This window comes from Manis javanica, chromosome 8 (genome assembly GCF_040802235.1).
Source record: "Manis javanica isolate MJ-LG chromosome 8, MJ_LKY, whole genome shotgun sequence".
In the NCBI taxonomy this organism is placed as follows: Eukaryota; Metazoa; Chordata; class Mammalia; order Pholidota; family Manidae; genus Manis; species Manis javanica.
In genome coordinates, this window is record NC_133163.1 from 4835751 (window position 1) to 4850316 (window position 14566).

Here is a 14566-nt window from a genome sequence, read left to right on the forward strand (position 1 = left end):
CACGAGGACCCTGTGGCCGAGACCCCTCAGAGAGGGGTGTCGGCGCTGAGCCCTGGTTGTGTTGCCTTGTTTTTTTTTGGTATTTTTTTGATTTTACGTTAAGTTTTGAGTTTAGAATAACATACTTATTTCTTTTGCTTGTTTAAAGATGAAATCGTTCTTATTATTTTTTATCATGCATTAATAGAGAGGAAGAGAATTCTTTAAGCATTGCATTTGTCACTCGGCAACACAGATAATAAATGTAAGCACAGCGTTCACCAGAGTCGACACAAAAGATAGCAAGCTCCACCACAAAGACTAGAACAGACCGCTTATAGTGAGCTCTGCGGGACCCCGAGACTAGAGAGGGGCCGGTGGGGACGCTGCTCAGATGCCGGGGGCGCCAGCCTCCCTGCTGAAGGTGGTCATGTCGATCTTCTCGGGGAGGATGATGTTGACGGCCAGGTCCTCGCTGCTGTTGTACTGCAGAAGCAGCTTCTTCTTCTTGCGCAGCATGTGGTTGTAGCGCAGGTTGGACACCCAGGCCTCGCACTTGTTCAGGAAGACAATGCCCATGGTGCCCAGCACCACCAGACTGGTGAGCACGCCCAGGATGGTGAAGCAGACGGCCTGGCCCTCGGAGAGGAGGGGGGTGCTCTTGTTGAGCTCCTTCATTGACACCTTGAGGACACGGTGCTCCGGCTGCGCTACTGGCAGCTCATGCACCCCGGGGGTCAGGCGGTAGGTCAGCCCATACCCGCTGGGCAGACGGGTGACCTGCTGGGGGCCCACCACACGCTTCCTGCCACAGGTGGGGCCGGTGAACTCGGGCTTGCACAGACACTCGTACCTCACCTGGGTGTGCTGCAGGCAACTGCCCCCATTCAGGCATGGCTCAGTGGCGCAGGTGGTCACTGGGCGGCTGCACGTCTTGTCCATGAAGCCGGCTGGGCACCGGCAGCGGAAATCACCCCCGATGTCAGTGCAGATACCCTGGTTCTCGCACGGGTTGGGGATACAGCTGTTGGTCACGACCTCACAGAAATTGCCTGAGAAGCCAGGGGGGCACAGGCAGGAGGCATGGGAGGCTCGGCCCTCATCGTCCACGCAGGTGCCTCCATGCTGGCAGGGGGATCTGCAACACAAGGGGGGGACATGGCAGAGGGACCTCGGGGGCTGGACCGTGACAGCGGTGGTGGGGGGGGCAGGAGGCAGGTGCTCAGGGCACATGAGGTGAGTGAGTGGATGCCAGCCAGGGGCCCAGGGAGGTGCCGGGCACGGTTACCCTGCTGGCAAGTGGCTCACGGGCTGTCCGAGGTGGGGTGCATGCCCATATGGGTGAACACCTCACCCTATCACTGCCAGTTGGAACCACGCCTGGTCCCCCAAGCCAGAATGCCCTCCTTCACCCCACCTCTCATGCCATCTCTCCGACCAAACACATGATGATGAGTCACTGGGTAGGTGGGGAGACTGAGGCTGAGGGGAGGCATGGTCAGCACCATCCCAAGCCTGGAGCAAGCCCCTCACCCTAGCTCTGGCCCTGGCCCGCCGAGGCAGAGCCAGGCAGGACCCCACTCTCTCCCACCACAGCCACTGCACCTCCCATTCTTACTTTTATTTGTATTTCTGACGGAGTGAGCCTAAAGGCTATTGTACAGGAAACCCTTGGGGAGCCTCAGAGTGAAAGAGACAGGCAGTTTGTCTCTGCTGCCTCGAGCCAGTGTCTGTGCCCGGCTCTTTAACAGTGGCCCATTCACCCAAGTGCAGCCTGTAGACGGAAGCTGTTTGCTCAAAGCGGAGCACACGGAGCATTTAATGTAAGTGCTTTTAAATGAGCAGACCCTTTGTCATCTGATAAATGCCAAAACTCCAGGGAAGAAAGGGGCTCTAAGCACAAGAAATCAGCATTACTGCTTTAGGGATAAGGGCTGCACTGGTGGTGGGCTCCGAAGGAATCTCGAGGGCCTGGGGCTGTATTTTGACAGACTGGTTCAAGTTGGTTGGAGAGAAAAGCAAAATACTTTAAAGGTCTTGCTCTGTATTTTCCCTTCCCGCTAATAAGCAAAAATGGAGTGTGGTTGTCCCGTCCTCTCCTTTGACCCTGGAATGGGGACCTACAGATGCCACACAAAGGCCTGCTTGCAGCACCGGCCAGCCCCCAGGTTCTCTGCACCCCCCAGATACTGGGTCAAGGTAACTTGTTTTGCATTTTAGCTTCTGTTTCCTAGGAGGCAAGGGGCACCCCCACCTCCAGCGGCTGGCCCAGGCCTGGCTTCTAGTCTACATTGTCGCCTCAGTCAAACCTCTCCTGGCCTCTGCATCAGCCTCATGGGAGGGAGGGCTGGGCAGGCTCAGGGCAGCAAGGCAGAGAAAGGCTGAACTGGCTGAGCTGCTGGAAAGCTCTGCCAGGGAGATGCAGGAGAGGTGAGTGAGTGGCCACTGTCCTGTGATGGCCACTGTCCCAGAGCTCCGTCCCCACCGAGGGCAGCTGAGAGCTGGTCCTCATGTCCTGGGACCCATCACCGCCCCATGCCAGCCTCAGCCCTCTCTCTCCACCTCCTAAGACGTCCCAGAAGACCCAAGTGCAGAGCCCGCCACTTCCCCAAACCACCCCCCACCGTCCAGTGAGTGGGTTGCACTGACAGCCTGGGGCCCTGCTGCACTCTTACTACGTTGCCATTAGGAAATGATGTAGCCCTGAGCTCCAGTCACAGTCCAGATCTCGTCATTCACACCATCAGGACTTGGGGACGGCAGGGGAATATGAAATCATCTTCAGGATCATTTGAAAAAACGATGGAAATGACACATTCCCCATAAATACACTGATCCAGGGCAGCCCCCCACAGGGCTGTGGGAGGAGCGCTTACTGGGCCTTTTGTCAGGCGATGGGTCCTACTGGGCTGGGCTGAAAGGGTCTTTACAGGGTGTGAGGCAGGAATCAGAGCGGATTCATCAGATCACACGTGAACACTCACCCATTGATCACGCAGGGCCCATCCTTGTTCTCACAGCCCTTGCCCGAGAACCCAAGGGTGCAGGAGCACTCGTAGCCGCCAGTGTCCAGGTTTACGCAGGTGCCGTTGTTAGCACAGGGGGTCGAGGCGCAAGCCCGGACGTCTGGGGTGGGGAGAGAACACGGGAGCTTGTCACCCCCTCCCCCAGGGAAGGGGGACAGAGGCTGCATGGAGAGCGTCTTGAGGGGGGCAGGGAGTGACCCCTTGGATGGTCAAGCGGGGACCCCAAGTAAGATGCCTGGATGTCTCTGTTTGTGGCCACTGCCAGTGGTCACCAAGTGGGGTCCTGAGGAAGAGGGCATAGTGAGCTCCCAAAACCAACAAGTGAGCAAACAGCTCTGGATGCTGAAGGGGCTTCCTCGTGGTGGGTCACGGAGACAGAAAGTCCTGGCCACTCCCAATACTCAGTTTAGGACAGCTGGACCCTCTTCCCGGCACCAGGTTACCCCTTACATCCAGCAGCACGACCTTCCTCCCCCAAACCGTGTGCTGAGCTGAGAGTCCCCAGCGCCTACTCCAGGAGTCGCCACGTCCAGCTCCTCATGGCGCGGGGGACCTGCTACTTGGGGGACTAGTGCAGCCCAGCTGTTAGAAACAGCAGCTGCCCTTCATATTTTTCCATTAAAGAGGGGCGGGGAGGGAATCAAGAAGCCTGATTCAGCCCCAGCGCTGCCTCCACCTCCTGGGGGTCTCTCTGCTCTACGGTTCCGAGCTAAGGGGGTCCACGATAAAAAGGCTGCATCTTTTGAAGGCAGCAAAATTACAGCTATTGAGCGCTCCCCCGTCAACGTGGGTTTCCATGATCACTGACATATCTCCACCGCCTTTTTACACCTCCCATCATGCACACTTCATTATTCGGGACTCAGCAAACCAGGATGAGCTGAACAAAGCGCCCGGGTCAGGTTCTCTGATAGTGGAGACCCCAGCCCCCTGGAGGGGCCAGGGGGGACCTTGTCTAGGCTCAGCTCTGCCCCACTCTGCCTCACATTCCCCACTTGTAAAAAGAGGGTTCACCCCTGCCAGCCATGCTCTGAGGGACCCTTTAGCTTTGGTGTTCTACGATTCAGGCTGTCTAACAGAGAGCAAGGGACGAGAGACACAGCAAGTGAAGGCAGGCTGGGGAGGGGGTCCCCAGTGCTGAGCCCACAGGAGCAGATTTTTTTCCATCTCTTAAAGGGACCCATGCCCGTGTGAAGGGGAGACGGCAATCGGTCACTAAAGAAAACTCCGCACTCCATGCTGACGGTCTATCCAGAGCCCACGAGGCACTCCTTGGGAGCCCGGCTTGGCTCAAGGAAACATAAAGAGGATTTATCATGATGGGAAGGCACCAGATGAGCACTGGCACGTGGAGCCTCCGCCACAGGCTCCTAATTCTCTGCTCGCAGCACTGCTGTCACTGGGAACCTTAAATTTCAGCTGAAGAGCGGGCGACCACCCGCTCCTCTCCCAGAGGTGTCAAGCCTCACGAGCTGAGGATCAGCCTACCTTTTCCCTGAGTCTCCAGCCCAAGAGTCAGGAGATAAAGCCGCTGCAGGGAGAAAGCGGCTGGGGTCTGTGCTGGGGCAGCAGCTGTGGCCTTGACAGCCTCAAAGACAGGCAAAAAAGGAGAGGGCCATCAAATACCTAGAGGGCTATTTCCTCAGGACCCTGCTGTCCCAGGCTGGGAGCCTTTGTCAACCCAGTGGGGAAGGACCCTTTGTCTGGAAAACTCCACGGGGGAGTTCTGGGTTTAATACCAAAGAGGGTGGGCTCCAGGCTGAAATCCCCATCCCAAACAATGGCTTTCTGGGATCCCCTGCGTCCCCAAGCAGCTGAGAGGTTCTGCGAGGGTGCCATGCTGAGGGGCAGGCATGCTGCTAGCCAGAGCATGACTCAGCTGCAGGCAAAAGCCTGCACCAAGGGTTGGGCAGGGTGCATTTAAGGACCCAAGACAAGGTGGGGGGCTCCATTTGAAATGCTGTTGCCTTGGCTTTACGGAGCAGGGCAATAACAACATGCTCTTAGGTTTTCCTTAAGGGAAGGTGTCAGAAAGAGCCACAGATGAGAATTCACCCATTTCTGGGGCTGGGGGTGGGGGTGGGCAGTTCAGCTGGCTTTAGTGTGTTCCTGAGCAGACACTTTTGCTTCCCTGAGCCTCACTTTCCCTATTGGTACCATTGTTTTCTGCTAATGTTGGGGACAGAGGCCCTGCGGTAGCTGTGTACACTGCCAGGCATTTTTTCGAGGACTTTAATTTGCCCCAGCTTCAGGGCAGGTTTTTCCAAGTAAGAATGGGCTCAGATGAATGTTTTGCAGCCTGAAATTGACGCACAGCGGACTCTCAATCTCTCAGAGTAATGGAGGACAAAGATCGCATAAATTAATGAAATCAACAGATAACACCCATGTGCACTTAAACCGCCTCTCAGCCTCTCCTGATCCTCAACCTCCTCCCACCTCCCCTGACCCCTGCAGTCACAGACTCCAGCCATGCCCTAGTGGCCCTGACTCGGCTGTACCCGCCACCCCACCGCCATCACTCAGTACCTGTGCCCTCCACCATTTGTTTCCTCCCTCTCTGCAGCCTCCTTCACAGTCTCTAGTGTGAATTTCTTGGCATCTTAGCTCTGAAACCCCGAGCCCTTTCCCTTCTCTGAGCCTCAGTAACCTGGTCCAGTTACCTGGGCCTGTGGTCCCCACCCTCTCAGCTTTGTGTGGCCTGTGTTTATTTTGTGACTCTTCATTCAACAGGCAGCTCCCAGCCACCCCCACCCTTGGTGCCCTCTCTGTCTTGTCTCCGGTGCTGGCTGCTGGCTGCTGGCCGTGCAGAGGGGAGTCCCTACCTGTGAGCCAGCTCAGAGCACCAGTGCGAAGTGTATAAACAGACCACTGCCATACAGAGCGCAGGCTGTGTTGGAATAAGGGTGGGCAGGGGGAGGAAGCCACTAGGAGGCAGAGGGGCAGGCGGTGGGCAAGTGTGCGCACCAACCTATGTCACAGAGGTTCCCGTCCCAGCCGTCATCACAGATGCACTGCCAGGGTTCCACACAGAGTCCATGAACACAGCCAGGAAAGGTCACACACTGGTCACATAGGGGACCCTGCCAGCCAGGCTGGCATCTGCGGGGGAGGTGAGGGATGGAGAAAGAATGGGACATATGAGTGGGGGCAGGGGCAGAGAGGGAGCTCAGGCTGCTTTCTGTGGAACCAAGAGCCCCTGGGGGTCTTTGCACAGTGCCAGGCCCAGTGGGTCTCAGGAAGCAAATACCAGGCACCTGAATGGAAAAACTTAAGCAGGACAGCTGAGGAGCAGACAGAGGGGTCCCTGACAGAGCAGGGCGGTGCGTCGTTTTGCTGCAATGATCTGCAGTGGTCTCGCCCTCCGTCCTCCTCTCCACCCACCCACCAGTGCCCTGCGGGGTGAGGAAACTGCTGCAGCCCAGTGGCCAAACCCTCACTTTTCCCTGCCTGACACTGTGACTCCCCAAAATTCTGCCCTGGCCCCCACAAACTGCCTCTAGGGAGCCACTCCATTACCTGCATACATTGTTGTCCTGGCAGAATCCATTTTGGGGGTGGCAGGCCGGGAAGCATTCAACTCCTGAGGCACAAGAAAGGTTACACAATTCACCCCACAAGGCCCCACAACCAAGGCAAGGCCCATCTTCCCCCAAACAGCCCCTGGCCTCCCTGGAGGGAGCCTAGGACCCTCTGTGGTCCAACTAGCCTGGCACACAGTAGGCACTTTATATCAGCCCACTCAGGAAAACACTCTCTGCTGCGTTCCTGGTTACAGAGTGACCACAGTACACTGACTCGTTCCTAGCAGGCCAGACACCTCGTTTCCTCCAAAGAAAACACCAAAACTGAAATCCTAAAAGCTGGGATGGGGATTCAGTGAATGGGAAATTTGACCCCTGGGCACTCAGCCAAACCCTCACTTTTGCCAAGTGAGCTAAAAGGGGAGCAGATTTTGAGGCATTCCTCTCTGGGAAAGCCCCGGCAGGTTCACCTGGCAGGCTCACAGGTTAGGGGTCTGGATTTTTTTTAAAGGTTAATCCCAGTTACGTCAGGCACCCAGGGTAAATTCCCCAGTCCCCCTGCCCCTGACTCTTCATATCCAAAGATCACGCAGGAGTTTTACAGAGGGGCTGCCATTCTGACACGATTTAGGAATTCTAATGCTCCAATAGGCACCTACTATGTGCATTTACTTCAACTGGCTCTCCAGCTTTCCAGACAGCCCCCACCCCATGAGCACTGGTGCAGTGAAGGCGGCTGGCACTGCGGGAAGGGGGCCACTCTCGCTGTCAGAGACAGATGGCCGCTGCAGACAGAAGTGTCGCAGCCCCTCACCTAGAGAAACGCCACGCGGGAGGGGCTCCGGCTGGGCTCTTGGTTGGAAATTTGGGGCTACGACGGTAGTCACCCCCGCTGTCCCCACAGACTTGTTCCCGAACGCGCACGCGGGGACACCCCAAAGTTGCACCCTGAAGCATTTCCACAGAGGGCTCCCCAGCATCACCTCGATCCTCCATACCTCCGCTCTCGCGCACCGACACCCCCGAGAGCACCACTTCTGCGGGCGTAAAGGGCCTGGGGGGTCCCACACCAGCCCTGCCCCTCCCCCCGGGACCCCAGGGCCATGCTTGGCATGCAAGGGTGGCGGGTAGGGCGAGGCAGGCACCGCGCGGGGCTTAGGGTTAGGCGGGACGGGCGGGAGTTGGGGCGCACGGGACGGAGCGCGCGGGGCACCGGGCGGCCGGGGGACATCGCAGGCTTCCCCAGAGGGGGCGCGAGCCGGGCCGCCAGGGGTCTCACCATGGGCACTGCGGCCGCAGGCCAGCAGGAGCGAGAGGACGGGCAGGAGGGCTGCGGTCGCGGTCATCGCGGGGCGGCCGGGGTCGCGGTCCCGGGAGCGGCGCTGGCGCGGGTCCGGCTCCGGGCGCCGCGCTGGGCTTCTGGTTGCGGACGCGGAAGGGGGCGCGGGCGCGCGGCGAGGGGAAAGCCAGGGCTGCACCGGGCTGCGCGCTGCGCCCTCCGCCGCCGCCGCCGCCGCCGCCGCCGCCGCCGCCGAGCTGCCGCCGCCGCCGCGCGCGCCGCCCTTTTCGTACCGCCGCCCCCCCGCGGCCCCCGCCCCCCGCCCCCGCCTCCGCGCGCACTGGGCCGGCGCCGGCCAGTCCCGGTGACCCCCGCCCCTCTCGGGGCCGCCCCCCACCACTGCGGCGTCCCGGAAACCCGCTCGCGCACGCGGGGCACTCTTGGCTAGACGGGCGCAGGTACCCCGCGCGCGCTGAGCACCCGTTCCCCACACAGGACGGCCCACGGGCGCAGACACGCGGGCTCGCCTCGCACAAGTCGTATGAGCCGAGCCTGGGCTGGGCCGCAGACCCCAGGAAGACGCAAGCACACACGCTCAGAATACAGAAACGCGCACAGAAACACCAACACACTTATCACCAAGGTCCCAAGCACAAAGGCCATGCTTCCTGCACCCAGGAATACACAGATGTACACTCTTAGGAGGTGGAACACGCACGCAGTTACGCACCTAGGAAAAGCCTGATGTGCCCCTACTCGGGGACACAAAGAGGCAGGAAAACACAGACACACTTGGAGCAACACACACACTGTAACACAAACGCAGGTCACAGAAATAGTCAAGAGTGCCACATGCTCAGTCACAGGCACACAGAGAGGCCGTGGACATACAGTTATGAAACCCTGGGCATCCTTCAGCATGGGCCTGCCTGGCCACGCAGAGGCACGTGCAGAGCCACGTGCACACCTGGACATGGGAGCACATTTGTAAACACAGTGACACTGGAGCACATGTGCGGTCACATATACTCACACAGCCCCCCCACCCTGACCCTGGGCCATCGTTCCCTACCTGGCTCCTTTCCCACTACTACCTTGCCCAGTTTTGGAAAGGGAGGGAGCCCTGGGGAGGGCAGTCTCACCCAAGGGCTTCTGTGTCTAACTGTCACTGGCTTAGGCTAAGAGGGTCCCTTGGCTGGCTGGTGATCCCAGCTTCATGCTGAGATCCCAGAGTCATGCTGAGGCTTAAGGCACCAACTTACACACACGTATGTGCAGCCACATGCCTGATATTCACAAGCACACATACCCAGTCCCCAACATCACAAAGCCCAAGCTCTTGGCTGCATGCTCACCAAAGCACACTTACAGAGCCACCCAACACACACATGGCCAATCACATCCACCTTTGCCCAGAGACACACGTGGACAAGCTCACCAATATGCAGGTGAACACCAGGCACTGAGCACATAGTTCAGACCCACTGGGAGGTCTCCAGCCAGGGGTCACGGTTGGTGTGGGGGTAGGGGTGCCAACGCTATCAGAGACCCTCCCTCCTTCCTAGGAAAGGCCCCCAGTTTGGGCTTAGAGCCCTACACTCTGCTGGGCAGCCTCTCCCAACCCTGTCTGGATGAGGGAGGTTCAGGAAAATGGAAAAGGAGTAGACAGGCCAGGTGGGGGGCCGTGGAAGAGGATGGAAGGTGTTTAACCTCCTGGGGTAGGGTACCAGGAGGTCATGACCTTCAGATAAGTCATTTGTGTATGTTTCATTTGCTTATGCTAGTTTTCATGGAGCTCTCCAGTGCCCACCCATTTCAGGCACTCCCCTTTCCTACAGATCCAGGGATGGGAGAGGTTAATCTCTGCTACTTTGAAACTGGGGTGGGGACCTGGCAGGTCTGAGGACACACTTGCTGTGCTTGGGATGGCTGTGGGAAGTTAGGCCAGGGGGATCTCCCAGGCATGCCAACCCTAAGGCCTGAAGTCTGTGCTCGGGAGGACAGAAGGCAGCTTAGGGAGGGCACATGACCCAGGCAGAAAACTGGCTGCGTGGTGCTGCTCCATGGGGGCTGAAGGGAGGTCCCACGCCCTTGTGGCAGGCATCCCTTCCTTGGCATTCCCTGCAGAAGGCCCGGTTCGGGGGGTGCAGTGTTGGGAATGGCTTTGGCTGACCAGCTGGAGGGAGCAGTCACTCAGCAGCTGCCCCTGACCAGGTGTCCTCCCCATGCCCCTGCCTTCCTGTTCGTCACCCCACTCTCTTCCACAGACTCTTTTCTCAAGGAAGAAACCAAGGCGGGAGATGGGAGGTCTTTTCCCAAGGCCCCCAGGGTATGGGAGCAGCTGGCAGGCCCAGGCCTGGATGTTGGACTGCCCATGGCACGGAGACTGCCACAGCTTCCCTGAGCCCTGCTGCTTTTCTCTCCAAGGGCCCTGACCTCAGCCTCCAAAATTATCCAAAGCAGCAGGCAGATTGGAAAGGGCTGGGTTCTCAGCCAGACACCACAGAGGGACGGAGGATCTCGGGGCTGAGCAGCTGCGGTGAGGGCCACCACCCAGGCAAGTCACAGAGTGTGGTGTGGACTGTGTGGAGCACCAGGGGCTGTGGTGGCCATCGAGTGCACCCCGTTTCTAGACCCCACCATTCCCTACCTGGCTCCTTTCCCACTACTGCCTTGCCCAGTTTTGGAAAGGGGGGAAGGCCTGGGGAGGGCAGTCTCACCCAAGGGCCTCCGTGTCTGTCACTGGCTTAGGCTGAGAGGGTCCCTTGGCTGGCTGCTGATCCCAGCTTCATTCCCTGACTGCTGAGGGCACTAGGCTAGTCACTTCCCCCTCTGAGCCCAATTTCTTTGTCTATAAACAGGGATGCCACACCTGTCCCCAAAGGGAACTTGGGGTTTTCATAAGTAGAAACCCCTCTACTTACAAGGCCTGGCCCCTTCCTGCCCTTCCTCCAACAGCTGCCACCAGGTCTCCGCCCCAGTAGGCTAAAGCGAGCTGGGGGTGAGGGCTGGGTCCTGCCAATGGACCCTCTTTGAGAGCCCCGTGCAGGACTGCTGTGGGGAGGGGGCCTGCCCACCAGCAGGACCTATAAGCCTGGGGACTTCTGTTTGTTCTAGTCTCAATACAGTGTCTGTAATTCAGGAGCCTGGAGGTTTCTTTTCAGCCAGCAGTCCCTGGGAGAGGGGAGCTTAGGAGCGGTGGGGCAGGGAGGTTGGTGACTATCACTGTCTTCTTCACAGAACGCATGAAAATGCCAACTGGGTCCCTTGGGGATAAGTCAGCACAGTTTGCAGTTTACAAGCAGACCCTGGGGCTGGCTGGGGCGAGCAGGGCTGGAGGAGTCAGGAAGGCCCCCTTCTCTACCTGGGAGCCCTCCCCTCCCCTCTCCTTCCCACCCCCACCCTTGTCTCCAAAGTGTAGGCTCCTGGGACCACAGAGGAGGCTGGTAGGTCAGGGGCTACTTGGCCCTGTGGCCTTGGGGACACGCGCTTGGCCCCCTGGCATCACAGCAGGGCTCGGCAGGTGTGCGCAGGTAGCAGGGGCTAGACTTGCCGAGGGTGGGGCTGGATTGGAACGCAGGGCCTGGGCTCCAGCTGGCTCCTTGCTCTGCCACATCTCACGGCTCTGCCAGTGGCCCCAGCCAGCAGTGAGCAGGAAGAAAGGTGGTCTCTGTTCCCTCTGCCCGGAGGCCAGCCTCTTGGGCCCCACTCTGCACGCAGCACAGGAGCTGGAGATGGGCGCACCTTTTCTGAGGGGACCAAAGAAATGTTTTCGCAGCTCCTTCCCCTCCCCATTCCAAACACTGCTGCAGCCACACCAGATGCTTTGCCCCTGATTGAAGACAAGGCCACTGATGAGGAAAGCCCAGCAGGGTCCAGCTGGAGGGGCCTCTGAGACCAGCTATTCCTGGGTGTGCACAGAGGGGGGCCAGGCAGCTGGGGGGCTTTACCCCCACCTAATGTGCTTCTCTGCACCAATCCCCCACCAGCTGAGAGTCTCCAAGCAGGAGGCTCTGTTCTTGCCCAGACTGGACCATGGCTTTGGGAGGTGTCTGCCCCTGCGCCGGTCTCATCCCAGTGGGACATTACAGAGTCAGGAAAACTGAGGCCCAGCAAGGACTCACAGGTGCCTGTGTTTCCTCTTTCCCCTCCCCAACACCGTGCCCTCTCCATCCTCCTTCCAAGAGAGGACCAAGCCCCCCAGCCCTCCCTGAGACAGAGCTGCCCCCAGAGGGACTGCCCGATGAACAAGCAGAATCAGTGCCCAGAGACTGAAGGATCCTGGGTCTCCCCACCACGAGGGCAAAGGCTCTGAGTTAGGGGGTTCACAGGCCAGTGGGGGCTGTCTTTTCTGCCTGTCCCTGGCTGCCCCACGGGATTTAAATACCGGTTTAGCCCCGCAGCAGAGACCATCTCTCAGGGCCTCTCACAGCTGGGCTGAGTGGGGACTGCAAGGCCCATTTCAGAGATGAGTACGCTGAGGCTTGAAGATGCCGAGACAGGTGTGTGCGAATGAATGGCAGAGCTGGGATTTGAGGGGAATCTAAAGGGCATCAAGGCACCAGGCCCTCTGCCCAGAGTGGCAGGTGTGAGCAAGGCAAAGAAGAGAGCAGGAAGACCCCAGGGGACCAGGGTCCCTGCTCTCCCCTTGTTGGGTGGGGGCACCACCCAGACACCTTGGGGACCATGAGAGCCTCATGCAAACACCAGAGGTGCACAGCTGTCCTGATACCCATTCATCTCCCAAGCTAAAAGTTCATCTTTGGGGAAAGAAATTTTCTTTTTCTTCTGTCAGTGGGAGGGGCCGCCGGGGGTGGAGAATGGAGGGAAATGAGAGGCGCACCCGAGTACATTTAGGCTCGAGAACACACGGTGTGGTTTCAAGTTCAATCAAAGAAGCCTCTTCAATCTGAAGTGGCGTGCGCTCTGCAAGCCGGGTGGAGGACCGGGCTAGGAGGCTCACACTCTGCTCCTGGCCTCGTGCGCCTGGCCTGAAAGGCGCGTGACAGCCCCGCACCCCACCTGGCAGTCCTCACGTGTCCCTGAGCCCCGAGGCAGGCCTGCATGTGCCGCGGGGCGAGAGCGGTGCCCCCAGGCCTGCCACCAGCACCCACCCAAGAGGGAAAAATACAAGAAGACGGGATGAGGCGGGGGCGCGTTGCGTGGACTCCTACTTAGTGTTGAGTCCTGTGGGGCCGCACCTCTCCCCTGAACACAACCAATTTCTTGTCATTGATGGTAGAATTCAAAAATAGATTCTCGCTTGCTTTCTCACCACTAGAATTGGCATAGATGTCAAGTTCACAACTCTAATTGTCCACGTCATCAATCAAATTATTCCCTTAAAGGGCGTCAGTGAGTCATGCTGCCTGCGTGGGGAGCTCTTGGGATCTTGAGAAGGGTTAATAACAGCTCCCTGCCCCGCCCCCACACCTGATAGGTAAACTCACCCCACCCAGGAGGGAGGTAATCAGGACTGGAGGGAAAAGGAGTCTTTTCATCGCTTAGCCTGTCAATGCAGGCTTTGGCACAAAGTACAGTAATTCCTCATTCATCATAAATTCCCCAAAGTTAATTTTCCATAAAATGGAGGCTCACCTGTTTAACTGTCATCTTTAATGCACTCAGCATTGGCTGAGCTCCTACTGTGTGTCTGTGGCTCTGCTTTACAGGGGGCAGGGTGTGCAATAATGGATCCCAGGTGGTCCCCTCCCCTATAAGAGCCAGGTGGGGGGAGACCTGATGCTTAGGGACTTCTGAGATGCAGGTGTGTGTGTCCTTGGGGCGAGGAAGGTAGGCAAAGAGGGAGCTGGGCATGTGCAGAGAGGAAGCTAGAGCACTTCCGGGAGGCAGACCTGGGGCTGGGTGTTGAAGGATGCATAGGAGCTCTCCAGGATGTGCTTTGTGCACACGTGTACACACTGAGATGGTTAGATGGGTGTGAGTTGTTCATTAGGCTAGACAAAGAAGGTTACAAAACTTTCAGTATTTTGGATAAAAATCCTGCTTCTTGAATGTTCTACAGCCTCCCTTAGGGATCTTGGCTAATGGTCCAGGGAACATGAGTCCCCCTTTTCTCATGCCTGGGCTGACCCAGAAACCCATCTTGCCCAGACTTGGGCCCCGTCTTGGGAGTTGAGCCAAGTACCTGCCTGCCCGCCTTCCCAGGTGGACCCAGCTAGCTGAACCCCCCAGAGGCACCCTCCACGTGCCCCGCAAGTGCCGGAGACCTCCTTTCATCACTGAAGAAATTATCTTCTCGAACTCTGAGACCCTGGAAGGACGACCCCATCCCGGTCCCAGTTGAGGAATTTCCCGGACAACTGTGTCAGAGGCACGTCCTTGTTCTGTCTCCGTGTCTGGGTCTGCGACCGGAAGCTGTGCATCGTGGCTTGGCCCTGCACCTGCCAAGTTTAGGGATGTGAAAACACACAGCTCTCGAGGAATGTAAGATGTTTTTGTACTATATTTATTCTCTTATTTGTAACAAGACATTAGCATTTTCATTCAATTATATTCAAAAATGTTTCCCTGTGCTACTATGTCCTAGGCATTGGGGATCACTTACAAAGGAGGCCACTGCCTGGTGCCCAAGCAGGCCCTGGGGACAGACAGGGGGGAGGCCGGAGTGCCAGGTGTTTGCTCCTCACTCCCCTCCTCTTTCAGGGACTCCTCCACCCCACGCCTGGCAGGTTCTCCCAGCTCCCACCCCCCTGGCCCTCCAGCCCACCTGCCTTGGGTCCTGGCTGGGACTGGAA

General features: G+C 58.2%; 1 protein-coding gene and 1 long non-coding RNA gene across 5 annotated transcripts; one reads left to right on the forward strand and one right to left on the reverse strand.

Moving 5' to 3' along the window:
* Positions 1-229: 229 nt before the first annotated feature.
* Positions 230-8076, reverse strand: DLK1 (delta like non-canonical Notch ligand 1). Of its 4 annotated transcripts, XM_073241852.1 has the most exons (7): positions 7809-8076; positions 7344-7566; positions 6525-6588; positions 5977-6107; positions 2964-3105; positions 838-1117; positions 230-612 (listed from the first exon to the last, which is right to left on the reverse strand). In XM_073241852.1, exons 1-7 carry the CDS (start codon positions 7809-7811, stop codon positions 370-372), a joined length of 1086 nt encoding a protein of 361 aa, XP_073097953.1. In that variant the 5' UTR covers positions 7812-8076; the 3' UTR covers positions 230-369. The 4 variants fall into 4 exon arrangements, with proteins under 4 accessions (XP_073097953.1, XP_073097954.1, XP_073097952.1 ...); XM_073241853.1 differs by lacking the exon at positions 7344-7566 and having other exon boundaries at positions 7809-8075; XM_073241851.1 differs by having other exon boundaries at positions 230-1117; positions 7809-8075.
* Positions 8077-10031: 1955 nt separating this feature from the next.
* LOC140843234 (uncharacterized) lies at positions 10032-14336 on the forward strand. The gene is made up of 2 exons (XR_012120832.1): positions 10032-10365; positions 13977-14336. It is a non-coding gene; the product is annotated as an uncharacterized lncRNA (long non-coding RNA).
* Positions 14337-14566: the final 230 nt, after the last annotated feature.